General features: G+C 41.0%; 1 protein-coding gene across 2 annotated transcripts in view; it reads left to right on the forward strand.

Annotated features, from left to right (window-relative positions):
• The first annotated feature begins 25 nt into the window (after positions 1-25).
• The window catches only part of EPB41L4B (erythrocyte membrane protein band 4.1 like 4B), a 168621-nt gene continuing 141171 nt past the window's right edge, over positions 26-27475 (forward strand). Inside the window, exon 1 of one of the 2 annotated variants that reach the window (XM_057379242.1) lies at positions 26-406. In XM_057379242.1, the coding sequence (XP_057235225.1) occupies positions 107-406 (300 nt within the window). In that variant the 5' untranslated portion in view covers positions 26-106. The remainder of the gene's footprint in view (positions 407-27475) is intronic. The other variant, XM_057379241.1, reaches the window with a different exon arrangement.

Consider the following 27475-nt stretch of genomic DNA (forward strand, 5'->3'; position numbering starts at 1 on the left):
TGGCTCCCGGCGGGCGGCGCTGCTGCGTTGCTCTGGGAGGCGCCGCGGGGCCGGGCGCGGAGCTGCGGGCTCGGGGGTGTGAGCGGCCGGGCAGGGCGCCCCCAGGATGCTGCGGTTCCTGCGCAGGACCTTTGGCCGGCGGTCGATGCAGCGCTACGGGCGAGGAGCCGGGCGCGGAGCCGGGCGAGGTGGGCTCGGCGGCGAGGGGGACGAGCGGGACGGGGGGCTGCGAGGAGCGGCCGCCGTCGCCGTCGGCTCGGGAGGCTTCCCCTCCTCGCCGCACCCCGGAGGGGTCGTGCACAGCGCCGGAGCGCCCGTCCACATCCCGGCGGCCGGCGGCAGCAAGCCGGTGCTGCAGTGCCGCGTCCTTCTCCTGGACGGGACCGAAGTCAGCGTGGAGCTGCCGGTGAGTAGCGTGCGCTTACCTCCGCCGCCTGCAAAACGGCGCCCGCAGCTACCCTCTCCCCTCCTCCGCATCGTCCCCCCCTCCCTGGCGACGGGCACCTGCGAGTGCCCCCCCCCGGCCGCACAACAGGCGCCGTTCCCCGGGAAAGCCTGGCTAGTTTCGTCCTTCCCTCGGCGGGCGCCCTGGCCGCCGTCCCCGCCTGCATGCACCTGCTGCCAGGTGCGCGGCGCGCCTCCCCGCCATGACCGCCGCCCGCCCCCGTCCTGCCGGCGGGAGCCGTCTGCGCCCCGCTTCCCCCTCCGCGGAGCCAGCGGGGAGGTGGGCACCGCTCTCCTCCYCCCCTGCGCAGCCCAAAACAGCCCCTAGCAGCGCTGCCTTCGCGGCGCCTCTCCCGGGAGGGGCCGTCCCCGCGGTGCGGGCGCTACCTGTGCCTTTCCCCGGCTGCTGCGGGGGGGCTGCCCGCTGACCGCGCTCGACGGCACCGCCGTTCTGAGGTGGGGGGAGGACTGGAGCCTCTGCGGGGCAGCGGTGCCTTTGGCCTCCGGCTTGCAGCCCCCAGCCCCGCAGCACCTGTGGCGCCGCGGGGAGGACGAGGCGCGGCCGCGCTGTCCCCGCCGCGGTGGGGTCTCCGGGGGGTCGCCGCCTCCTTCTCCTTCTTAGTTGTTGTTTCCCACCGCCCCCGCTGGCGGGACCGGCTGCAGGACCCTCCGGGATGCCCGAGGCGCTGTCCCCGTCCCGCGGCAGCCGGGTGCGGGGCCGGGGTCAGGGGTACGCCCGGGTGGCTCAGGGGGTGCAGCCCGGCCCGGCCCGCRGGTGTGTGGACGGTGTTCGCGCTGAACTTTCTCCCCTCCCGCCGCTGTGCTGGAGGAATGAGGAAGGGAAGGGACGGTGCCGGCCTGCGGGGCTGTGCGTGTGTTGTTTGTGTCTGCTCTCTGAGGTTGGGCCCCGTTCGTAGGTGTTTCAGCATCCCCAGAGCCCGTTCTGTGTCCTTTATCTCTCTTAAGGCAGCTGCACTGTGTRTATCGGTAATTCGCAGTTTTGTTTTTTTTTTTCATTCCTCATAACTGCTAAATACTCAACACTCATCCTTTCCTGCTGACCTTTTCCCTCCCTCTTGTGAAACCCAAGTTTCTCACGAAATAGTATGGAAGTTTATCATGTTTGAAAAACATTTAATCTTCTTTCCATTTCAACCCAAATAGTCACCAGCCATTAAGCTTGGTCTCTGAAAACAGGTGGGGGAACTTAGAACAACCTGAGAAATTGTGTACTGCTTTAATCTTCAGCAGTGTAAAAGAGARTTTTTTTTCAGAGTACCTTTAGAGTCCTGTTAGGTGCCTTTCATATTAGCTGTCATCTGTATATATTGGCATCATTTCACTAAAACATGGAATTTGGCAACCCTATTGTTTCTGCTTAAAAGAAACAGAAGAGATTGAGTAAGACTCTTACAAGTGAATACAGAAGTATGTGAACGGAGCCACCTAGAGATACTTGCTGCAGCATTATCAGGCCTCCGTTGCCTTACAGACTACATCGCACATTTCTAKATATTTGAAATGCTAATATATTTCCTCTCCTCACATCTCCTTCACAACTTGCTGCACTTCTACTAGCATGTCAGCACAAATCTTTTATAAAGTGGACTTGATGATTGTTATCAGTGTGTTAAGGGTTTACTTATAGAGGTCTGTGTCAATAAGCTTGGTAAATATTTTGTTTAAGGTTATACCCTGATTTATCAAAGGTCAGGTTTTCACTGTAGAGCCTAAGACAGTCTGAGGATTTGTAGCATCARGAAGTGAGGTAATGACACTCTTAGTCCTTGAGTGCTGGAAATACATGGATATACCTGCTTGGTCCAGTGAAGCAGCTGTGGAGCATTCTTGTTTGAACTGTCCTCCAAATGAAGCTTAGACTTGGTCAGTGTTCTCAGAATGTGAGCTGCACATGTGGTTGGTTGTAGCTCATTTGTCCAAAGACAAAGTTAAGAAGTTAGCATTTTGGTTCTTTTTTCACTCAAATCCCTAGACTGATGGAGGACTTCGGAGCATGTAATAGCTGTCAGTGTTTTGAAGATTAAAACCTGTTCTGTTGAATTACATATCTGTTCCTCATGTTTTTTCCCTTTCTTTCACAGAAAGTAACACCCACACTGAGAATTAGAAAAACTGAAAGAGGCGTTGCACCATTTATAGAAGTTGATCAGTAAAGTTTCTCTGAGCTTTGCAGGTCTGGATTTTATGGCAATAGGGCGTGAAACAGAACGTACTTTAATACTCAGAAGCTGAGATAYGGGACTGGTTAAGCTGAATGAATTGAGTAGCATCTCTTTGAAAAAAAAAGTGTATGGTGATTTTGTTCATTTCAGCTCAAATTTTATCAAAAGGAGGGAGTGTGGGCTTCATCACCAGTGAGCAGCTTATTCACGAAGTCAAGTATGGAGATGATTGCAGAGGATTTCACTGTGCTGCTGATTGTGTTTGCAAGCACTTATTTCAGGACACACATCTATAAAATGTGCTCTTTTTACTACATGCTGACATTACACCCTTGTTGCCTTTTTAGTTGAAAAAGGGACTTGTTGATATTAAAACAGTACTATTGCAACTGCAACTTTTTAGCCTATCTCTAAGACTTCATTTAGAAGTAATTGAAAGGTTGATTGGATTTCAAAGACTACAGGGTTTATTTGCTTGTGTGGACGAATGACAGGAAAGACATGTCCGAAGGAAAACTAGCTATATGCATAGAAAAAAAGTTTCAGGGTTTTTTTTTATTTTTCACTTACTGTTTCATGGGGTTTTTTAATACTCTAATAAAACTGAAACCCTGAACCTTTGGTCCAAGTTAAATATATCAGGTTCTGTGAAGTTTTTTCTTGTATGTGGGGGCTGATGATGGTGTTGGAAAAATAAATCCTACATTGGTAAATTGATAGTTATCTTTGTGATCAATGTTATAATTTGTGATAGTATCTGTATCAGAAAATACACATCTTGTAAACCTTGGTCAGTTTATGGTGGTAATAGAAGTAGAAATCTGCTCTGATCTCCAGGTTCTTCCTTAGCTCATTCTAGGCTGTATAGCAGTAGTAGAACTAGAGTCATCTTSTTTATCTGTGCTTCCACACCCTCTTTCTTCTGGTGCATTTGCACTTTATTCTTTTTACTGCATGTGCTTTGCCCTCGGACTACCCCATCTGCTAGCCTGCCTTTCTGAGTGCTGTGTACTCCTTCATTTGTAGGTGTTCTCTGGCTTTTACAAACTTGTTTTGTACCCAGCTGCCCCCACACAAATGTCAACATAAAATTATTCTGAGCACTGCAGRTACTCCTGGATAATGGTTTCTATACTCAGCTTCTTGCATGAAATTTCAAGGATTGCTTAATGATGCTGCCTTTTTTCTTCACTCTTAAGGCAAGGATCGTGTACTTTAAAAGTATTTTTTCTAAACAGAATAATGCACTGGATGGCTTTYTAAACCCACAAGCTCCTCAGGGCCCTGTATTGAATGTGAGATGCTATTAAGGCTGGATCTGTCATACTGGAGTGAGCAGCCATTGACCAGTTCTGTTGCTGTGGGGTGATTTCCCATGGTAAGGGGAGCATAAGTGGTGTCATTACTTCTTCTTGACCTGACAGCATGTGTCTGCACATCTGAAATCTGCTGATGAGAACTGACGCAAGGAGAAAAACACTTCCATTAGAAGCCATCCCTCCTCCCTCACACATAGCWATCTGTGTATTTCTTTTTGCCATTGGGAACTGTTCAGTGTTCTGTGTTGCACTCCTGCTTACACTGGAGGCTGTTAGCTGGTCAGTTTGCAACTCGGCTGTAGGTAGATGGTGAGCCACTTGCTCATTGTTGCCAAAACAATCTTGCCTTTGTTTTTCTTCAGGACTCGTGACTTTAATGAAACAAAAACTGGTTGTAGGTGATGCTGTATTCTTACAGAAAGAATTCAAGGAAAGAGCATTGACATTTAGGCAGCAGTGATGGTGCCTGCTAGTTAATACATAGATGGCTCGCAGATAAAACAAAAAAGCCAAATTTTCCTTAACTCTAAGGCATGGTTGCTGACATTTCTAAAAACTGCGTCTTTGATTTTTAATTAGGTGCATCTTATGAAAGCTCAAAGGGCAGGTATGAAAGATGGCTATTCAGTGGGTCTGTTCAGAGTAGCAGGAATTAATGTCACCTTTATGCCACTGAAAACGCTATTCTCTGATAAAATTGTGGGAGGGTAGGAGGAGAATGAACACATGTAGARTGTTCTTGGCTTGCTGTAGTCTTAAGTGGGATAAAAGAAGAAGCAAATGGTAAGCTTCCTCCTCTCTGAAAATCCTCATCCTGTGAAGCAGATCTAAAATACCTTGCATTTTCTTTGATGTGAATCCACAGCAGTCAACATGTTATCTGTCATAAATACTTTTCTAAAAATCTTCTTGCTCCGATAAATTCCTCTGCTGCTGTGAACATCATTACAAAGACTTGTGTGATGTATTAGAAAGTATGCAATGTTTAGTGATTAAATTAACGAACAAGTCAAATATAACTCTTCAAATCTGTAAATTATTTTCAGATTAATAGCTTTTCTGTTATTTCTTTGCCATTCTTATGGTGTATCTGTTTTAATAATTGTTTTRGCTGCTATGGAAACACTTCAGGATAGGAATAGTAAATGTTCTTCAGTACTGTTTTCTCATCTCTGATCTGCTGTGTATTGTATTCTTTTCTAATTGGGGTAACATGGACATGGTAAAAATTGCTGTCTGGCCTCTAGACTTACATCAAGTGTAAATGTTAAATTAACTCTTGAGCAGTCATCTCTGTCTTGCAATTATTGATTAGGGTATTTGACTTGATAAAGTCACAAATATCAGAAGTGCAAGCCATTTTTAATTCCTTTCTTTCGCATCACACACAATTTCCAAATAATGTTTCATGAATATTAACTCTGGAGAAATGCACTAATATACATGTAGACACTTAGATTCAGGTCATGCTCTGGAGTTTCCTGACTAAGGAGTTACGTACACCCCCTCCAACAGATACATTACATCACATGGGTAATGGGATTTTTAAAAAATTGTTTAWAGCTTTTATCACTTTTGAAATTGGTAATATGCCTTCTTTATGCAGAAGTTGCCTTTCAACAACATAAAAGTAGGGAACTTGATAGAAAATGTGAAAAGCATATATTCAGCACCGGAAATGAGAAGGCCTCTCACATTTATGAGCTCCTGTGAGCACCAGCACCAGTAATCCCCTTCCTTAACAGATCAAGCTCTGTTGGTAGAAGAGGTTGGGTWTTTTTGCTTCAGTTCATGTTGAAATGCCTGTTGAGTACCTTACAGCTCTTATTATGCAGCTGTAGCTGGAACTCAATGTGTTGTCTGCTGGTAATAGCTTTTAATTATGTTATCCCTGTTCCATATGCCGTGATGCATTGCTGCAGTGGATACTGAAGGTGTGTGAAAGGCATTCACAGTAGAATCACATACACAATCAGGAGCATKCACAGCCCTGGAAAGGTGGAAATGAGATGGGATGTGCACACATGACTGCAGCCGTGCTCCAGAAATGCACAATTAGGGCTTAGGCTCTTGAGAGAGAAGAAGGAATTTTTGGCCCTTGATGTGCTTGTGAAACATCCCCAGTAAATCTACAACAGGTAAAAGACATTACAACAGTGCATAGTAGAAAAGGGAGACAAAAAGCAGTGTTTTTGTTTTGGCATATATAAGAGAAATTCTGCTTGGGAGTTCCATTAGTTAATAATGAAAACCAATGCAGTTTTTCAGTGTGATACAGGTAGATGGGATGACAAGAGTGCTGCTACAAAGAGTTGACAACCAGTGAGAGGGAGAGAGCCAGTGATGAGAGCAGTGTAATGCACATGCAAAAGTAGGAGCACCTTGGACCAGTTCTCTGATGGAGGGCTTATGTGTTTGGAGAGGTGGGGGGAGGATCAGGTTGTCATATGCATTCTTTCAAAAGCCWTTTGCAGTGGCCTAGAAGACAGCTGTACTTAGAAGAGTAACCATTGAAATGTCAGTGTGTCTGGGGCTTCTCGTTTACTAGCACAAGAATGTATTTCACAGCAAATGTTTGCACTGGGCTTGCCTATCCAACAGTGAACACTGGMGAAACTGTGGGTTTGAGGGGACAGGGTCTGTAAGAAGGAAACTTACACAACAGTTTGACAATACAGGAACTTTTTTTGTCAACAGTATACATCTAATATGTTTTGGGGTTTTGTTCCAGTARTTGTGCTCTAGACTAGAGAGTTGGGTGGCAAGCTTGTAGCTTTAGGCTCTTAGTAGAAGTCCTGAAGAGGGGAAAAAAAAATGTTTGGTCATGTGAAAAGTTTCTGAGGCAAGAAAATGGAGTAAAAAGACTTTGAAAGTGCAATACTTGTATGAGAGCAAGCAGAGGACTAGTTTCGTTTGGATTGCAGAAGATGGTACAGGAGCAAAAAAGCTGAAAAGCTTTAGAGACTAAAAACATATATAAGGATGGGGTGTGTTGTTCATCTGTTTCTTTTGTGAAACAGAAAGGGGACAGTTATCTCTACTCCTTCTCTGTGCACGCTTTTCCTGCTTGTAATGCTTCTGTAAATACCTTTTTTCAAGTAACTTTCTCTGAGAGGCTGGCCTTGTTTAGTGTCTCCCSTTCTTCAAACCTAAGTCCATTTTGCAATTTAGGGCTTCTGGTTTTRAATTCCCAGCCATTTCAATTCACCCTTTTAATTTGCAGTCTCCTCTCATAGCAATTAYCTATCCTTTTTGATATGGATATCATCTGTATTACTAGCATGATACCTAATGAATTTTCTTTCTAGTAAGAGCAGATTTCTTTTAGTTTTGTGGGCTTTCCCTTACTTGACTGTTTTCCTAATCTGTAAAACTAGTTTTATTTTCATCCCAGGAGCAGCTAGTTACACAAGCTCTGAGGGATCTCTTCTGGGCGTTTTTAGGACTTGTTTTCCAGTGCAGACTATGGTAAATGTTCTTTTATTCTTTCTGCATTGGAAATAAAAGGGTTGGAGGGTAATGAAGTGTTTAGAGTGACCATCTGCTCTTCATTTGACTTACTATTTCCATTTATTTCTATGCATCAGTTTAAATGTTTCCTGGACCATTAGCTATATTGTGATGAGATTATTTTGAAATATTTRTTGAAGTTCCAGCTATGAAGCATGAAAAATATTAAGAGTTAATTTATGTTGGCTGTTTGGTTTTGATCTGTACAGATTCTAATTGTTTCTCTTCCTTGTTGTTATGGAACCACAGATAGTTTATCCAAACAAATACCAAATGTTGTCTTTTTTTCTTCTCTTTTTTTTTTTTTCTTTAAGTATGCTGGCAAACACATTGGCTTTATTCTGTATTTCATTATTTTAATACATGTGGTACAGTTTATATGATAAATAGACTGAAAATCCTAATAGAAGAGCCCGTTCAATGTTTGTGAAATGCAACAAAAACTCCACACAAATACATGGAGAATATTTGTCTTTTCTTTTGAAGAACTTCAATTTATATGAACATAGTGATATCAAATACACAGTAAGAAAAGCACAGTATTACTGCTTAAGGGTTATGAACTTTAATTAAATTATTGTGGACTGCAACATTGTTTTGAAAGATAACTTATCCAAGGATTGATTCCTTTGTGGCTGCTGGAAMATAATGGTTTTCATAGTAGCTCTTTGTAGCACTAGTAATTGATTGTATGTATTATTTTCTTTGGTATATCTATGTATCTAAAATAAATGTAGGCGTCAGAGGATTTTTGTAGTTTAGCAGTCTTGTCTGGAAAGCACCTGTTTCTTTTTTGGCCCAAGCTGACACTAACCAAGGACACCGCTTCCCATTTTTAAGTTTAAAATTTCTTATTATGTACATTTCACTATGTGAGGTTTTGTAGGTTACCAATTGGATGATAAATAATTTCAGTGTCTTTGCTAAGCTTTAAAGTTATCTCAGGTTGTGAACAAATTTTCACTTTAATTTTGATAAATAACGTAAACAGGCTAACTGCATCCCATCTCTCTTGTTGCTATGAGGTCCAAACATTACCTGCTTTAACTATGCAAGTGAATATTTTCCAAATTTTCTGAGAAAAGAAGCAGTCTGAAATTTTTCCTTCTTCTCTCTTGTTTCTATCCAGAATTGGTCAAGGCTGCTTTCTGTCATATAAATAAATCTCTTCCATACCTTGTTAGTGGTTCCTGGATCTATGATAATGGTATGATTTTAAATTAAGAGCTTATATTTCTGTAAAAAGACCAAACTTAAGAACTTCCATTTTTGTAAGCATATATGAACACGCCAGTACTCTGTGCAATCTCCGTGTTGCAACAAAGATCACTATTCAGTGGAGATGCTGATCCCCAGTATGGAGGTTTTATATTCAAGCTACTTACTGAGCAGAAATTCTTCCCGAATAATGAAGCTTCCATGAGTGCTTTGCTTTGAGAGATGATGAATGATGAGTCTGTTATGTCTTTGAATTAAGCRAAATAGTGAAGAGTGGTGGTATTCTTCAAAGTAGGTCGTATCGCTAGGAAGGGCAGCACCCTGCAAGTTTAAAGTCCAGTGGGCAGYATCCACTTTTCTCTCATGTTTTGGGTTTTGGTTGCCGATGTAAATTGGTGTGAATTCAGCCGTCCTGCTGTAGGAAAGAGCTGGTTTAATAGTGTATCAGTATAACTTTGTTGTGCAAAAGACTTAATGTCTTTCCCTCCCTCTTCCCTCTGATTCATGCTACTGGGTTTGATTTAATTTCTTTCCCCGCTGTTCAGCAATGAGGAGAGGGTGGCAGGATATGTTCTTTTTTTGTGACGGGCATCCCCTTTCCCTGAGGAAGGGCATTTCCAGCCAGAATGTGCCTACAAGCATCCCCCTGCCAGGGCCACATTGTGCATGGGGCTGGGAACACCCAACTTTGGGGCAGCTCCACGTGTGCCCAGTGCCCCTCTGGCACCATTCATTCTGCATGCAGCTCTCAGCAGCACGCTGGAGTTTTGTCCTTGATTTCCAGTTAATTAGAAGATGTTAATTTTGCTGGGTTTTCTTTTAATGGGGGAACTTGCTTACTAAGACAGCAGAGATCGCTGATTCCTTTTACAGAGGCCAGTGAAGCCATTAAATGTTGACTGTAGCACTTTTCCTTTTCTCCTTTAAGCTGATTGCTTAAGCTGTTATCAGCCTGCATGTGTGCTCTGTCTCCCTTCATTCCCTTCCTCTCATACAGTGATATTTCACACTTGGCTTTTCTCTGTTCAGTGAACTGTTGCAAAACTTACATAATTAAAACCCTTGTTTTTAGGTGTGAAAATCAGTGAGCCTTTGGGGCATCAAAACTCAAAGTGTTGCAAACAGTAGGCACTTGGAGAGGAATTTTTATTTAAATTGGTGGGGTTTTGTTCCTGAAAGGTGTTTAATATATTTTGGGAGGCCAATCCATGAGGAAATAATCTCAACAACAAATATTTTATGTAGTATTTTTAAATTTAGAATGAGAAACGACATGAGGTTATTTACCCACTGCCTTCATGTTTTCCCTTAAATTCTCTGAGCCATCCCCTCGATACTGTTTACAATTGCTGGGTTTTTTTTTTCCTGTGCAACATGTTAATACACTATGTTCATTATAAATTTTTCCTATAGCAAAAATTTYCTGATGTGTCCTTTCTGGCTTTAGAAAATAAAGATGTTTACTTTAAAAATGGAAAAAAATGAGGAAGGAGTTGGAGCATTTGTCTGTATATTAGCGAAAAAATAGGCCTAAGTTGATGACTGCATTTCTCAGAAGGGAGTGGGAATAGAAAAATTCAGTGCTGTGAAACAAAAACAAGTGGTGTTTATTTGCTGCTGTTGAAATTTGCCAGCAGATATTCTCATTTTACAGTTGATGTGCTTGGATTTTGATGTATTTTCACATTAAAAACACAGCTTATTTTTGGTCTACAATATGATCATAAAATGTATTTTGTAAAAAAAACCTGTTCGTCTGTTTCAGCTTTAACAACATTGTTATRGTCAGGAATGGGGACTGTGATTTCATCCTCCTGCATGTTATTGTATTAGCTACTGATAGAATGGCTTCTTGAAGAATTTAATCTCACTTTGACAGAGCAACACAGGTCATCTGATAACATTTCCAGTATGATCAGAATCTTGAAAAATTGTCAAACAAAGCAGAAAGATGTCCTCTTTCTTAAATAGGGAACACTATTCATCAAAATTTTGTTTCAGAAAGCAGATTTTTCTCTGCAAAAGCTGCCAGTTTCTCAGCATTTGTGTAATGCCAGGAAGGGAGAACTTTCCCAGCTGTTTCGGTAAATTGATTGCTGGAAGCTTTCTAGGAAAAGAAAATATTCTGAAGAACCTCTGTGACACCTCGGTGTGAGCTTGCAGTGACATTTCAGGAGCTGTTGAGAGTGGGCAAGCTGCAGTGCAAATGATGGCTTGAAGGATGCCCTCAAAATGAGATTTGTTTCTTTTGCATTTAGTAAGGCACCTTACTGTTTACTGAAATCAAAAATTTCTTCTTAATTTAAGGCAGATAGAGCTTTTACATAATGCCAGAATCTTCAGTAAGTGTTTGGAAAAGCTGTTTCTTGTGAGCTACAGGGCAAAGAACTGGTTGGGTCGTGAGGGAGATAGGGATACATTTAAAGAATATGAATTCCTCTTTATTTCATATKCACTAACCTCATTAGCAAGATAAGGCTGTCAAGACTAGGGCAGCATTAAGTGACTTGTGGGAGCCAGCAAATACAGATCCCGTGAAAAGCCTCAGGCCTGAGGAGCTCTCCCTACAGACAGCAGCTCTCTGAACAGCACTGCCTGCTTTCCTTGCACAAGTTTTGGATTAGATTCCAAGACCCTGACTAAGAGAAAGAAGCTTTTCTCCCAGTTTTCCTTTTGAGTCCTAGAAAACTACTGATTTGTTTTTTACGGGTTTCTTGAAGGGTGAGCCATCTGTCTGTGTTGCAAAGCTGATACGGGTGAGGTGGGGGACAAAGTTCTTTTGTTTCTGTTGTCTTGTGCATGATGTGAGAGTCCTCATTGGAAGCAAACAGCAGATATTTGAATGACCCTTTGCAATCCAGCTCCAGTTTGTGGTGCTGAAAAAATGTCTGTGAAAGCAAAACATGAATTCAGTGCAGTTCCAGAGGGACAAGATGTGACCACTTCCTCTACTTCCGAGACTGTCGTCTGCTTTGCTTGGAAAGTATCTTCTGTGAAATGCCAAACTGGGGAAATCTCTGCCTCTGCACAGATGGTCATGGAAGCTCCCTGAGAGGCARACTAGGGAGTGGGAGGCTGGGTGTAGGGCTGGTGTTCCAGGAGATTCAGGGGGAATCCTACTGCTCCCTATATCTGMCTGAAAGGAGGGTGTGGACAGGTGAGGATTGGTCTCTTCTTCCAGGTGACAAGGGGTAAGACAGGACGAAATGGACAAAAGTTGTGCCAGGAGAAGTTTASATTTGATGTCAGGAAMAATTTCTTGGCTGAAAGGGCTGTCAAGCATTGGAACGGGCTGCCTGGGGAAGTGGTGGAATCACCATCCTAGGRAGAATTCCAGCAAATCTGTAGATGTGATACTTAAATACGTTTTAGTGGTGGACCTGGCAGTGTTAGGTTAGTGTTTGGACTCAATCTTAGAGATGTTTTCCAACATTTGTGGCTCTGGTTCTGCAATGAAAGTGCGTGCTTTGGAGTATACTTCTGTTTCTGTCTTGTACGTGGACATAACCTGCAGCACTAATAAATAAACCTGGGGTGGTTTTATTGCTAAAGGATAGGTTATAAATGCAGAAATGACACCACAGACAGGCCTGCAGCTTTGGTTTCAGATCTAAATTAATTTATGGTGCTACTGAAAGTGGCTTTTGTATCTCAAAAGCCATTGTGAGGCTGCTGGTTCCTGGTGGCAATAAGAAACGGAATTGATGTTTGAGGTAGCTTCGATCTATGATGCRCATTTTGCTTTTGTGCTGGAATAGGAAGGAAGGCAGTTTCCTTAAGGCCTGACTAAATGAATACAAACTTACATGTACTAACAGAACTTCTTGTTTTTCAAGCAATTGTTTTTCAAAGGGAATCATTACAATTAAGTATGTGCAGAAAATCACTGATTATTGTTACCTGCTTTTGTGTCCACCTCACTCACCCAAAAAAATCTGGCCGCTTTGCTGCCAATTCCAACAGAGCTACTGCATTTGCTAACTAAGAAAATTTACTTTGGGTTAGTGGTTCRCAGATGTTCCAGCTGTCTCTGTTCCCGTTTTTTCTTCATTTTAGCATCTTATGTTAARGTTTTTTGGATGATGTTAAATGGAAGTCAACTGACTATTCTCCTAGACATCATTTCTTCCATCACTCTTTAAACTGGGTGAAGTCATGTGGATGGCTTGTAAATAAAAAAGTTCTGAACTGCAGATTTGTTTCAGGTCAGAAAGGGTCMTTGTGAACACTTAATCTGTTCCCCTTCCCTGATCAGTCTCTAGGAATTCTTCCAAGAACATGTTTGAAGCCTGTCACTTTATCATCAGTGCTCTCCTTGGATCTCATTAGTTTATCTGACTKTAAGAGTCTTTAATGAGAAGCAGTTACTTATTCAGGTTGCATGTGGACTTGTCAGCATAATAATTAGTCTTTTATTGTATTTAATATTTTTATGGTTCCTGTTATCCCCCATCTTGGTACTTGAGTATGCAGGTAACAAAAATCATTGAACTATCGGGAAGAATATTCTCCACATGAAGGCATGAGGAATTCATATGCCAGCCACCTCTTAGTCTTGCCTATATCTAAGCAGGTAAAACCAAAATTCATTTACACATGCTTTTCAGACTCAAAAGTATTGTTTGTAGCTTTTTTCTGACTTTGTAAATAACATTCAGATATTTGACCTGAGCACAGCAATGTTGTTATAATGGTTTGCTGAACGATAATGGTTTGCTGAACGTTATGAAATGGCATTGCTTCTTACCTAATGTTCCCTTGTTTGTTTCCTTGGCTGAAACATTACACTGAGAGCTCTCGGTCCATTGTTCTTCTGTTGTGAGAGCTAGGTTCAGCGCTGCTGAAAGCCAGGGTCTGTCTTTGACCGAGTGAGTGCGAGTGAAACTCAGGTTCCTCTGTGTGTGACCCCTGATTTCACTGAGTTCAGCCCCGGTACGCTGATGCTGTTCTGCGTCCCCAATATTTGCAAATCAGTATGCACAACCAACAAGATCCATCGTCTCCTGCTACTGTGCCAGTTTTTTCGGCAGGAGTAAGTTTATTAATTCCCTCCCAGGGAAAACKGGTGAGTGACTGTGAGCACTGACAGTGCTTCTTGCTGGCTGCTTTCCTCCTTTCCCTTCGTGATTAWTTTTTTTTAAAAATCTGCCTCTTGTGAGCTACACACATCTATTTTAGGAATGCTTATGCTTGCTTCTTCATCAGCTGTGTTTTGAGAGTATGGGTGTTTTGTGGTCAGTTTAAGCTCAAGAAAGAGTTGGTGGCTTCTCATCCCATCCTGGTGCTGTAGATAGATACTGCCCCTTCAGCTCTTTGTGGGGCTGTGCTGAAAGCCAGGTCAGGGATCAGATCCAGAGATATTTCATAGTTAAAAAAAAACAAAACAAAACACATTTGCAGCATTGAATRTCAGAAATGTGTTAAAAGCATGATGTAAGTAAGGGACCAAGCAGTAGGCAAAAGCCTGGAAGAAGGCACAGGAGCCCTTTAAGGTGGGAGTTCTGCAACAGCTCTGTGTTGTTGAGGTGGCCCTTGAGGCTATAAATAATCACTTTAGGAATGGATGGATTGATGTACTTGGTGCTCTCATAGCTTGGTCATGTGAGCGCTTCTGGTCTGCCCCACCAAAAAAAAAGGCAGATCAGTATCAAGTGGAGAAGAAATAAATGYTCAGTCGCTGCAGCTGTGTTGGTCAGTGACAGAAATCGTGGCAAATAGCTCAAGCTAGTTCTGCAAGAGCTCATCTGCTCCAAAGTCAGAGATCTGGCAGAAATTCACCTGAGGTTTCTTATTGCTGCAATCACAGCGTAGTCTTATGGAGGAAGAAGTTAGACTTGTTTTATGAGACAATTTTCTTGAGATCATGATGAGTGATATAATTTATGCTGCTGTTATTTAATTTGTTGCTGACTGGACCCAGCTGTCTCTAGTTTTTATTTTCAGAATCTAACAGAGAGACAGAGTTGATAAGAATAACAAAGCTGATACTGAATTTAGAAAGACACTAGGAATTTTAGAAAAGGTCACCTTTGTCTAGGTTTCACCTGTGGAGTTTCAAATGGAACCAGGGCTGAGCAGGTGGTCTTAGGGCTGTTACCAWATTGGGATCTCCTGTGATGGAGCACATCCCTTATCCCTTTAAGGCTGGCTACAGGTGAGGTGAAAGGAAACTGTGCTGTTCAGGGAGATTGACTGCTAGACTGAGCAGAACCTGGTTTCCTAATCTATCAGGGACCCATAAAATTCAAGTGGGCTAAGGATATTTGCAAATCTTTATTTGCATATATCCCTGAAATGGGTCTTTCTGCTACTACAAATTCAGTAATTCTTTCTTGTGAATAAAGGTCAATTAAAATTTTTTATCTTTCCATGTCTAATACCTTAATTATTTTTAATTTAGTCTCTCACTTGGAAAGTAAACTATGGATGAATTTGACTTCATGTTATATTTTCCAAATTAACCTTTTAAAGTTTAACTATTGAATTAGTGCATTTATGGAAGGAAGCTTTGTTTAAAAGCGTGATCTAAATCAATGTTTTTTATGTAGCAGGTGGAAGATTGTATGTCTTGAAAGAACAAATGGATGGCTCTGAATCATGCTGAAAATGTTCCAATGGAAAATATGCTTTTAGCTCCAAATACACAAGTTACATTAGAAAGACAGGTTTCAACTAGAATGAAAACTATTTTAAACATTTAAATAAACATACTACTCTTTTTTTTTTTTTGAGGGGAAAACCCCAGAAACAAAGTTTTGCTTCAGGATTTTCTTTCTTATGACTAACTAGTTGTGCTCTTTTGATGGCTTGTGGGATAAATCCTGTTTTCAAAATGCTAAAGCAAACAGAGTTCCCAGGCCATCTGGTGCTTCTTTGTACACATGCATGCCTGCATCCATTTGCAGTCAGGKATGTTATGTTGTGCTGCAGCTTTGGAGTGAGGGAAATCAACTTGTTCCTGGCCTGGGAAACTTAGAGGATGATACTGACCCGAGCTGAGAATTGTTGGGTTTAGTGTTTGTGGGTTAAGGTTTCTGATRTATTATTCAGTTTTTTAAATTATTATTATTTATTTACTTTAAGGTGCAGGCATTTGGTTCTCCTCTTGTGATGCTCCCAAAGCATCTTTGGCGGTTTTACACTGTCTGGGCAGTAAGGTGACAGTGTCTGTTATCCCCATCTGGACAGGAGACTTGAGGCTTTGATAAAGTGCTGCAGAAAAGATTACCGGAGATTGCCTAAGACRTTATTGCCTTTAGCTGTCTCAGTGGCTAAATTGACAGAACAGTCTGCTGAATAACCAGATAGGAGTTTAAACTGTGAGAGATGCTGAGCTGCAGGGACTGAGATGAAAGCGTGTGCATGGCATTGTGGAGGAAATGGTGATCTCTAGCAGAGAATCACATGGGAACGTGTGGGCTTTGTGGAGCACCAGTCTGTTCAACAGCTGCAGCAAGATTGCCCTGCCAGGCTTCCTGGTGTGCTTCTGGATTGCTCCTTCTGCATCCACAATATTCCTCTGTAGAAATTTGTATCTGGAAAGCCTCTGTAAACTGGTTCTGTTGTATTTTGGGAGTAAATTTTTGAGTTTTATAGTGGCCTAAATTGAGTCTGAAATACTGCTGGAGAGAGAAATTGGATTGTTAAAGACTRGAAAACTTAAGACATGGTCTGTAGGTGCAAAGGCCCTTGACTGTGTGAGACTGAGGAAATCAGTTTAACTGTAGTGCATTTTTATCTGGACTTTGYTCTAGAAGCAGAATTTCACCTTACACAAATACTGGAAGTTGACTAAGGTATTGCAGTGTAACAGTACAAAGTTCCTTTTGCTTTGATATTCTTTATTGAATTGAGGTGACTGTCTTGCGATAACCTTGTAGGGTAGAAGATAGGAGCTTTCCTTGTGGAACACTCAAAAAGCCTAAATTAAAAATGCATCCTTTTGCATGAAACTGGCAGGGAAGAATTTAGTTAAGAACATTGATAAAGCATMGACAAAGCTGATAATTTGCTAAAATACAAATCTGTCTGTGCTACAGCTAATCTGCACAGATTATAGGTATTCTAATTGTGTATTAGTGACTCGTTACGCACTTGAAATCACTGAAAAACATTTGTCATGAACTTTTCAAATTGCTGGATAAAATTTATTTTTAAGTTCCCTCAGCCCAAGTGCTTTAGATTGACAGGGTAAAAGGGTATGGTTGGGGAAGCAATTTCAAATTTATGAAGTCCTGTGATTTCTTTGAGACTTTTGTTAAACATGTCTGCTGGTTCTGAGCAGGAGAGAAAACCAATTTGCATGTTAAAAATCTATCAGAATAAAACTTGAAACTTTGAACATATTGATTGTTAGACTCCTTTTCTTATATAAGTATGATTTGTCTAAACACACAAATTGCTAGTTCACTGTTAGTGTAAAATAAGTCAAAACAGGCTGAGTTTAAATGTGATACTGTTAACTTCTGCATCATATAAAATGTTCTAATATACTTTCCTTACAATTTTGCCAATCACAATGAAATAGGTGTGTGCTTGTAAATYGGCAGAYATMTGTTAAATTGTTTTCACTCTTAACYGCTGGATTYRTGGTTTTCTTAGTGTCTTTCTAGTTTGGCTTTTTCTCACATATTCCTGGTCAATATTTAAAAGATGGGGATGTTCTACTCTTTTGAGAAGAGTAAACTTCTAAGGATCTGCCCAGTGATTGCTGCAGCTTTCTCCAAAGTTCCTGCTGCTGACACCAAGGGCRTTTATTTTACCGTGATAATCCTTTCCCATCCGATTCTTCTGCATTGGCCAATATATCAAAGATTGTACATGAATGTGGCTGGTGCTGTAGCTGAATTTTTGTCGTGCTGTGCCTTTAACAGAAATAACCTGTTTCCTAGGGTGATAGTSCACAGAAATGGCTTGAGAAGGACATTGTCTCATTCTCTGGATCTGACATACGCTGTTCTGGTGTGCCAGGCTCATAGCATATTGTTTTCCAGCCTAGTGGACARCATGTGTACTTGCATAAGTGCTGTGGGTCATCAGTTAGTCAAGTAGTGATTTTCTTCTCACATCTGCAGGACCCTACTTTTTTCTCTTGATGTTTTGTCTTGAACTTCATCTTTTGTTAAAAATGTTTCAAGGCTAGAGCTTGTTTATGATGATATGAAGCATGGTTTTGTKACTTGAGGACAGCATATTGAAGACRTCTTTACTGCTCGTKTCTTAACTTTATCTGGRACTTTGTTTTTGAGAATCTGTTTYGAAAAGTAAACCAGTGGAGGAAATCTCATTTCATTGGAAGGCATACCTGGTGGCTATCATCTGYAAAAGTGTCTTTTAAGGATAAAGGCAGCAGAGTTGCCCACCTCAGACTGCTAATGTAATTTTWGACAATAAGTGAAGTAGGACTATTRTATTTAYTTTGATTAAATGAGAAATGTTGTAAACTGGCTTCTATGGAAACTTGGTAAATAAAGTGGTCTTCAGACTGTCGAGTAGTAGAGACCTTTATGATGCTCTGGAGTTGGGTACTTCAGTGGGCGGAGTTTGTTTAATCTGGGGGAAAAGATTTGACAAATTGTTCTGCTTAGGCCTTCGTGAATAAGACCATGTCTTGTAGCTCAGTAAAAAAAAAAGTAATAGTCAAAAGATGGGTTCAACTGGTTTTTATAACCTTAGTGATATTTGGATTTAGTTAAATGGAATGTTAAGCATTAACACATGAAAAGATTATTGGCAAAATACTGAAGTTAGAAACTGAAGAGCTTATAGCAATCCATTCAAAGTGCATTTTTCTAACAATGATGAACTCTTATATTTTTGTGTTAAAGGAGAAATTGCATTAACTATTGCAAGCCTGTGTAATTTATCATAATTTGTTTATAACAGGAAGAAAGAATGTGACAAACCACRCAGCTCAGCATAATCATTCTTCCTTTTGACATGCTGGCTTTGCATGCTCTCATAACACTTTTGACAAAAATAGTGTGTCTACAGTTTTGTGCATGCTTTTAAGAAAAAAAAATCAACCGATTGTCAGGTATGGGGTTTTCCCCACTTTTAATTTGAAAGTGTTTGTTAGCTTGTATAGGAATAGGTGCAAGTATGAGATGATTTGAGTTGAGAAAGGCCAGGTTTTTTTTTAAAAAAAATACATAAACATTTGGTATATTTGAATAAAATCTACAGCATTCCTCGGTGATCTTTATGTTTACAGAATGCAGTTACTTGGTGGTTTTGCTCTAATAATGCTAAAGTGCACCTGGTTGTTCAAGAAAACTTCATTATGTATGCTTTGTGACTATCTAATGATCTTTGTTTTGAGTAACTGTGACTCATCTGGGGATGGGCTGTGGTGACAAACCAGATTCATGACACGTAACAATTTTTGGGTTTTGCTTCCTGAAGCTGTTGCGCTCTTCACATGAATTTTTGATGATTGTTTCCTGACTTCCCATCTTAATTGCATGTTGGTTCACTCTGCATTTGCTTTGGGCAAAGGAAACTCAAAGTGCAGCTCTGGGACCCAAAGATCTACCGAGTGATAAAAACTTATAAATCAGTAGATAAATTAACTGGCACCAGTACTTGGCACAGTGTTGGGAAAACTGCCAACTTGATGTAAAAGCAAACCTGAACTTGGGAAGATAAATAATGAGTTTATCAGGAAAATAAAAAAAAAAAAATCTGTTCCCTTGTTCTACCAGCATTGAGGATGTGGTAGAGTTTGAGGAGTTTGTTTGTTTAGTTTGAGGAGAGAAGTGGAAGAAGAAAAGAAAAGGTTTGTGGGTGAAGTCAGACTTCTATTCCTGAAGAAAATGATTCACTGATAGAATAGGGGAAAACTTGCCTCTTGTCMTTAGGATAATCATCTTCTGTGGTCAAATGGCAGTCAAACAATTTCTGGTTATTAACAGTTTCTGTTGCAGAGACCCAAAGGATCCTTTCTTTGTATAAATTAGGCTGAACTGTCATACTTGCATTTTCTAGTGTTGGAGATTTTTTTTTTCCTTAAAATTTTTATGCTGACATGGTTTTTAAAACTAAGTTTAAAAACGTAGTTACATAGGGTTAACATAAGGTTTCTGGAAACTAATGAGACTAAAGCCTCTGCTGTGGAAGGTGTGGTGTAAAGGTTGAGAACCTTGTGTTAATCTAAAATGTCACATGAATAAAAGAGCAGTAAAAGTGACATGAAGGGCGAAGGCAGGAAGAATGTGACTTTGTTGCTGGCTGTGTCATGTGCACACCTTGAACCGCTCCAGATCAAAAGCTCTCCTTGTCGATAGTCATCACCTCTGCATGTCTGCCATTGTCACAGAATGGAGCAGGGCTAAACTCCCTGGCTAAACACACTGAATGTGTATGCACTTTGCTGACAACAGATGTAGGCAAGGTGCACATCTGCAACATGCTCCAATCCTAATTCTTAGTTCCTCCCTCCTGCGCTCAATGTTATTTATAGTAATAAATGTTTTACAAGCACTTGGTGCAATTTGAAGGTCTAGCAAAGGTAAGGTACAGATTATGATGTGATTTTGTTTAGAAACTGCAATGACTGTGCCATCTTTTTTCTGAAATTAAGAATTCTGACTGTCCAGAATGAGCAAGAAGGAAGTATTTAATAGGGTGCAATAACGGAAAAAGATCATTATTTAAAAAATATGGCTCTCCTAGAGTAATTTGGAAAAAGTAGAGGAGCTTACCCAGAAAACACCAATCATTAAATGCTGTTATTTATGTTGTCCATTTAGCATGAATGCCRATTTTCAGATAAAGGAAGTTGATGGCAACAGATTCAGGTCAACAGAGTTGGTATTATTCCTGATGTTTAAGGGATTATGTTCTTTTGGTTCATGTTATTAGAGGCTTTTTGCCGGAAAAATGCATGAAAGATGAAACGAATCAACAATATGAACTTTGTTCTGTAGCTAAAACATCCTTGGCCACRATATTTATGTATTAAAGTTGAACGTTTGTCTACTTTGCACAGGTCTTCCAAAGTAATTAAYATGTATATATTGCTACATAGTAATTTAAATAACAGTCATTTCAAAGGCTTCATTAAACCTAAAAAATGCCAGGCTTGAGGAAGCCATGTGTCTGTGTGGTTGCTGGAGCGATTTGTCATTTGAATTGAGAATGAAGCCCCTATTGAAAGCAAATGAACTAGGAAAGAACTGATCCAGCTGTATTGTAAATGAGCCTTAGAAATGAGTATAAGGCTGGTGTTCGTTCATACTGAAAAATGAAAGAAGGCTGCCTGTGACACTGGAAGGATGTTTAACTGCTGCATGGTGATTTTATTTTCCCTGTGGGTGTAATGTAAGGAGGTGGGAAGCAGGGGTGGGGGGGGAGACAAACACTTAAAGAAAAGTTGTAGTGTGTCCCCTTAATTAGGGGCTCTAAGCAAGTTATATGGTGACATACTATCAGTCTTGGTGCTAAATGTGAACTGTCTTGGTACTTATTCAAATAGGGGCTCGTGCTGAAAGTATGTCACTGCTGATGCCAGCGAATTRTAGTAATTTGTAATTGGGCATTTTTGCTTGCATGGATCCATTTTTTAATGGTGTTCACTTAGGGCATACTGAGATTGTATTCTTTGGTCCAGTAGCACCACATGTATAGCCAGGATATCATTGTGTTTCCATCCTGGAAGCTGCGTTTCAGGTCCTGTTTCATTCTAGATCTTTGTCCTGAGAGCCATTTGACTCCACAACACTGTACTCGAAACTCATGAAGGCACAGCTACAGTTTTTTGGAAAGAACCAGAGTAAGATGAGTATTTCTCAGTTTACTGTAGTGTCAGCAAGCTGGGACCTGCTTATTCCAGTGCTCCACCCTTGTCAGGAGACAAGTAGGCAGTGCAAACAATAATATCTCAATAGGCCTTTCACCTGCCCAGAGCAAACACTCATCTGGTAGACACTYTTGGCAGATGATATGCAGCCAGCTATGATGAATTCGCCTTTCATAGTTCAGACTTGGTGTAGATCTGTTTTTCTATACAGAAAATACCGTGCTTTGAAGCAGGTGTCAAGCTTCAGACTGCCTTTTTTGTCTCCATGCTTGCTTYTTTCTAAGTATGGTTTGCAGGATGGGGATTTGATAAAGGAGGAGTTCAGAGTTTCTTGGCAAATCTAGAAGTCAACAGCGTTTAGATACCCCTCAGATTCTCTGTCTTCCATATGAGAAAGGTTTGGGGTTTTTTTTTTCATTCTAAAGAACATAGACCAGGACTGGTCCATCATGCACCAAAAATGTTTTTCAAGATTGCATTACTGATAAAAGTAGGTGGTTTTCACCTGAGCACCTTACATTTCATTATTTAAAAAATTCTAATAGTGTGTTTTATGTTAGCCCTACTTCTGTGTCTTCAGCAATTTGTCTTTCCAGTCTYACAGCCTATATAATTTTTGAGCCCYRTYTTCAGATGCTYGTTTCTGAAGCTTACACCCTGAAGCAATCCAATCTGAACACCTAAGTCAGCCCAGCTCTGTCTGCTTTAGTTAACTTGAGCTAAGGATGCTGTTGAGGTCCTCCTGCCTCCTTTTCCTACTCCAGTTGTTTATCATGTTGGGTTGTTTCAGTTAAAACAGAGTATTAGTTGTACTTACTTTTCCCCAAGTCACTTTTACACCTGGAGGATCTTTAGGTCCRTTAGTTTTGTTGATGGGGAAATATGAGGACTTTGTTCCTGGTTTGCCCAAGGAGACCTCTGGGTAACAGAAATATTTTTCCACTTCAAAAAGAGGTCCTGGCAGATTCTGTCTGTGTGAAAAAGTATTTGTGTATTGGATGTCTGTCTGCAGGGCTGCTGCTCCATCCTGGGTGTTCCCTTTCCCCGAAATAGATCAGCAGGAGCCCAGTTCTTTTGTTTCCTATTTAGGTGGCTAAAGGTAGCTAAGAACTCAGATTCTTATCTCGCAGACTTTGAAGATTTACCATTTGTTGCCGCAAGTGGGATGAGAGCAGGCAGAATGTGAGGGAATGAGGGAACAGATCTTAAGACAACCCGTGGTTGTTCGGACTCTGTGCAAGTCTTGCTTGACTTGCATTCCTCCTCAGCCCCCATTGTTGATGCTGAGACGAGACAGCGAGGAAAGTGGGAAGGCAGAGACTAAGCTGGCTTTCTGCAGAAACTACTCACATCTGGAGTTATTGGGAAGTTTTAGGGTGTATGCTCTACACAGATGAGCAGTCTCCCTGGACAGGGCCAGTGGGATCCACTCTGACAAAGTTTGAGGTGCTTGCCTGGGAGGTCTGGAATCCACAGGGATATGTTGTCTTTATAGAGACCCAGTTTCTGAATCACAGAATCATTTAGGTTTGCAAAGAGCTTTAAAAATAAGTAGTGCTGGAGAGCTTTTTCATTTGTACAAACCGGGACCATATTCTGCCCTTTCCAAAAGCAAAAGAGGACAGAGCACAAGCTCAGAACAGAGGAATGTTGCTGGGCATTGAAAGGAAAATGAGGGTTTCATTCCCTTGTCKTCTGCCTGCCTTGTGATAAACATAGAAATTGCAGCTAAATGTCACAATTATATCTAAATTTCACATTCTAACCTCTGGTATATGCCTTTTCTTGTGTATTGTAATCTATTGTATGATGATTAGCCATCCAGAAGATAACAGACGCACATAATGATTTTTATGCTAATTCTGCTGTAGACTTAAATTTCGTTTTCTGGTTAACTCTGTAGTTACAGTACTTGTACAACATGCCATGAATAATATCTCCTAGGGAGAGGAGAAGAAGGAAATCAGCAGCACCATGCATGTGAATTGATGTGTTGGTTGCAGATGTCTTTACAGCCCTGCCTGGTCATCACAAAAGACCTTTGGCAAGAACTTTATGTAGTTTGCACAGTTACCACGCTTGCCTGTGATAGTGATAGGGATTCAGAACCTGCATATGCACTTCAGGGTAGATTTTGGTGGTTTTCAAGCTGAGGCACAGATTTATAGTGGTGTTCTACTTTTGTTGTACTCTGACAAAGCTCCTGTATATTTGCTGTGCACTTGTGTTGTGATCTACTTAAAGGAGCTAATAGTACAAACACTTCTTTTTAATCTAATGCCATAAAAAAAAATTGTGCTGAAAGCATCCAAAAGTTATTTTTTCTTTTTGCACGCCTCAGTCTTGTTATGTATTACAGGTGTGTATGACTTTTTGTTCAGTTGCTCAATGAAAAGATAGAAGAATTAACATTCCCTTGGAGAGATAATCAGTTTTCTCAGAAAAGCTGCTTAAATAAATGAGAGACTGTGTCCTACCCCTTCGTCCCCTCAAAAAAAAAAAAAAAAAAAAAGCTGAATTAACAGATGCTTTCATAGCAGCCTTTAGGTATTCCGGATCTTAATTAAATGTGAGTGAGGCTGGAATGTTGTTTGTTCTTGTGAATGTGTGTGCAGTTTGAAAAAGGCATTTGTGCTACAGCTTTTACTAGTGGCATCTATTTTGATTGTTCTCTTTGTAGTCTTAAATGATTGCTTCTTTTTTTTTGCGTAAGTTTGAAGAAAACTCAAATTTGATTAATTTCTAGTTGGACTTCTGCTCCAAGATGTTAAGGAGTTATACCCTTAGAATAAAGGACCCTTAATCTTATTCCACAGAAATTTTTACATGTCAGTTGTTTTCGTGAATACAGTCAGTATTTTCCTGAAAGCTGATAACATAAAAAATAAATAAGCCCCCCCAGGTCCTTTTGGATTTGTTTTTTTCTTTTATTTTTGCTTTCATATATGAGAATGGATTATTGAGACAATTAGAGCCTTAGGAACAATGACATTATATATGTTTTTCCCCAAAACAAACTGTAAGGGCATGGAACACTTTTCTGCCAGTAAAGATGTGAAAATCCCAGATAGCAGAGAATTGAGAAGTTTCAGTAGGTTAAAGTATTTTGAGTATGTAGAAACCAGCCTAATTGCTTGCAATAAAGCAGCAGTGCTTCAGGTGAAAGCTGAACCCACGTTCCTGGATTATCTGATGTGTATTATCAAGAAGTGTTCCTCATATGTTGGAGGAAATATGAGCTCAGTGCTATTAAATAGCCCAGAAAAAAGCAAGCTTCTACCAGTCATAGCTTGCTTGTTKCAGAGTGTAATACATAGGAGAAACTTGTGTAGAAAGAATCGCTACAAACCATCTCTCCATCTGAGTTTTGGGTGTTGAAACAGCAGACTGRCAACTGAGAATGTTCTTCTGTACTTGGAAGCAGACAGAAATGCACAGTGTGACCCAGAGTAAAGAACACTATTATAGCAATAACATCGGGAACAAATACAGCTTTTTATAAACTATGTTCCCAGTGAAATTACTTGGACTTTGTGCAGACTTAATTTAAAACAATATMGGCCTCTGCTCATTGTTTACATCTCAAAACTTCACAGACACCTGTTTAACAAATTGAAAAAACAAGGAACTGAAGCAATAGCAAAATCCAGGAAAGTCTGCCTCCCAGACTTAATTTGTGTTGGTTAGTGCTTTGATTGTTGCTGTGGGTTTTTTTTGTTGTTGGGTGGTTTGGTTTTTTTGGGTTTTTTTTGGGGGTTTTTTTTGTTTTTTTTGTTTTTTTAATTTATTTGTTCTTCATTTGAACCTGAAATATAGCTGAAGGTTATGTGCCTTGGAGGGTGGTTCTGTGGGCCCGAATTTCACTTCAGTTGGGCGCACACTCCTTTGGGCTGCCTTGTAAATACAGATGTCTGTGTATGTGTGTTTCTTTTAATCTCGATGGCATTTGTTTTGTTCTGTTTGATCTTGGCATGCATATATATTAGCCCCTGGTAGAGATGAGTCACATCTGAGACACGGTGCATGTGCAGTGCTGTTTATCAAGCAGCAATTTCAGACTTCATTTAAATATATTTCGTTTAGCTTGAAGGTGTGTGCGCCTTGAAGAACAGGCTTGGCAAGATCTGGAAGTGTAAGTAGTAGCAARGCAAATGTGATCTGTAAGGAGTTTATAGCTCTGAATAGTTGCTCAGGTGTTGCAGGGACCACAAGAAAGATTTGGTAGAAGATGGAAAAATATGGAAGAAAATAGGGAATWGAGAGAGTATAAAATAAGATAGTTGGGAAGCAGGTTGCTTGCCTGAGTCTTGAGAGGAAGGATGTTAAGGCTTTCCCATTCCTGTCCCTTGTCAAAGGCAGGTGCCAAGTGCTGCTCCAAGGGAGGAACAATCCCAGGCATCAGCAGACAGTGGGTTGGAGGAAAGCTACTGAAAAGCAGCTTTGCACAAAAAGGCCCTGGAGGTTCTGGTGGGCAGCAAGTGGAACCTGAGCCATCAGCGTGCCTTTGCCACAAAGGAGGCGAGTGGCATCCTGGGCTGTGCTGGGTGGAGTGCTGCCAGTGGGCCAAGGGTGCTGCTCCTTCCCTCCTTCCCCTCTGCTCTGTACAGGTGATGCCACACCAGCAGTGCTGGGTCCAGTTCTGAGCTCCCCAGTTCAAGAGAGACACAGAGATGGCACAAAGAGCTGAATGAAGGGCTGCTAAGGTGATCCTGTTAAATAAATACTGTATTTATTTWACAGGAGGAATGCATGCAAGAGCTGGGATTGTTTAGCCTGTACAAGAGCAGTATCGTGGGGTGACTGGGGGGACATGGATGACACACACAGCTTACCAATGTGTTTAAATACCTGAAGGGTGGATGCAAAAAAGACAGACAGAGATGGACTCTCTTCAATGGCCCCAAGTGTACCCCCGAAATACGCTCTCTTCAGTGACAGGACCAAATGTAATAGGCACAAACTGAAACAGCAAAGGCTCGATCTGCAGATTAGAAATTTTTTTTTTTTTTTTTACTGAGAGAATGACCAACCACTGGAACAGGTCATTCAGAAAGGTCATGGAGTCTCCATTGATGGATGGAGAAGTAGTAGGACACAGTCCAGGACCGAGTTGTATAGCTGACCCTGTTTGAGCAGGGTGGCTGGACCAGACCTTCAGAGATCCCCCTCCAGCCTCAACCATTCTGATTTCCATTTCTGACATGGGCAGTTGTTAAATTACAGGCTTGCTCTGAAGATACCATGGGCTTAATACTGTAAAGTCTCTTTGGACCACAGAAATGCAAGTGATGTTCTTTTGCCCAGTATGCTGAGCAGAAGCAAGTCTCTTTGGACTATTTGGCAGTCTTGTTCTTCCAAATTATCAAATGCAAGGAATCCCGCAACATCCTTGGGTATCTTGCTCCTTTGGTTTGCTGTTTTAACTTGTAAAACTTTCTTCTAGTCCAAATAAGCTCAGCTGCAAATTCAAACTTTCCCATTCAATACAGAACATCACTGATTGCTGACYTCTTCATGAAATACTTGGGGGTACTGAAGGAGTGAATATTGAGACATCTGTGATCAGGCTGTGTTCTTAGATGGTAGCATTTTTGAGACAAACATCCAAGCAGCCTTGTTTTGTTCTATATAAGGCACATTTGCTAAAACCATTGTCCTTGCAGTTCTCTCTCGGGTGCTTTCTCTTTTTCTGTCACCAGTTTAAAACATGGTGCCCCAAACTGAGTATGGGATTCCAGTTGTGATTTGTTATTTGCGCTGAGCAACTGTAATTGCTTTCCAGAGACCTCACTGATAACACTCCTAGGAGGATAATGCTCCTGCTAGAAATTGGACCTGCTTCTTTGGGCAGCAGTGTAGTATTGATTGCATGCAGTTTTTAATCCACTGTGAGCACCCCCTTCTCCTCTGCTGTACTGTTTCCTTGATTTTATCTTCCTTGTATAGTATCTTATATCTGATTTTTTTTTTTTTTTTAGTATTGAAACCTCATTGAGTTGATT

Source organism: Malurus melanocephalus, unplaced genomic scaffold (assembly GCF_030028575.1).
Source record: "Malurus melanocephalus ecotype Western Australia unplaced genomic scaffold, MMel_1.1 scaffold_395, whole genome shotgun sequence".
NCBI classification, from domain to species: Eukaryota; Metazoa; Chordata; class Aves; order Passeriformes; family Maluridae; genus Malurus; species Malurus melanocephalus.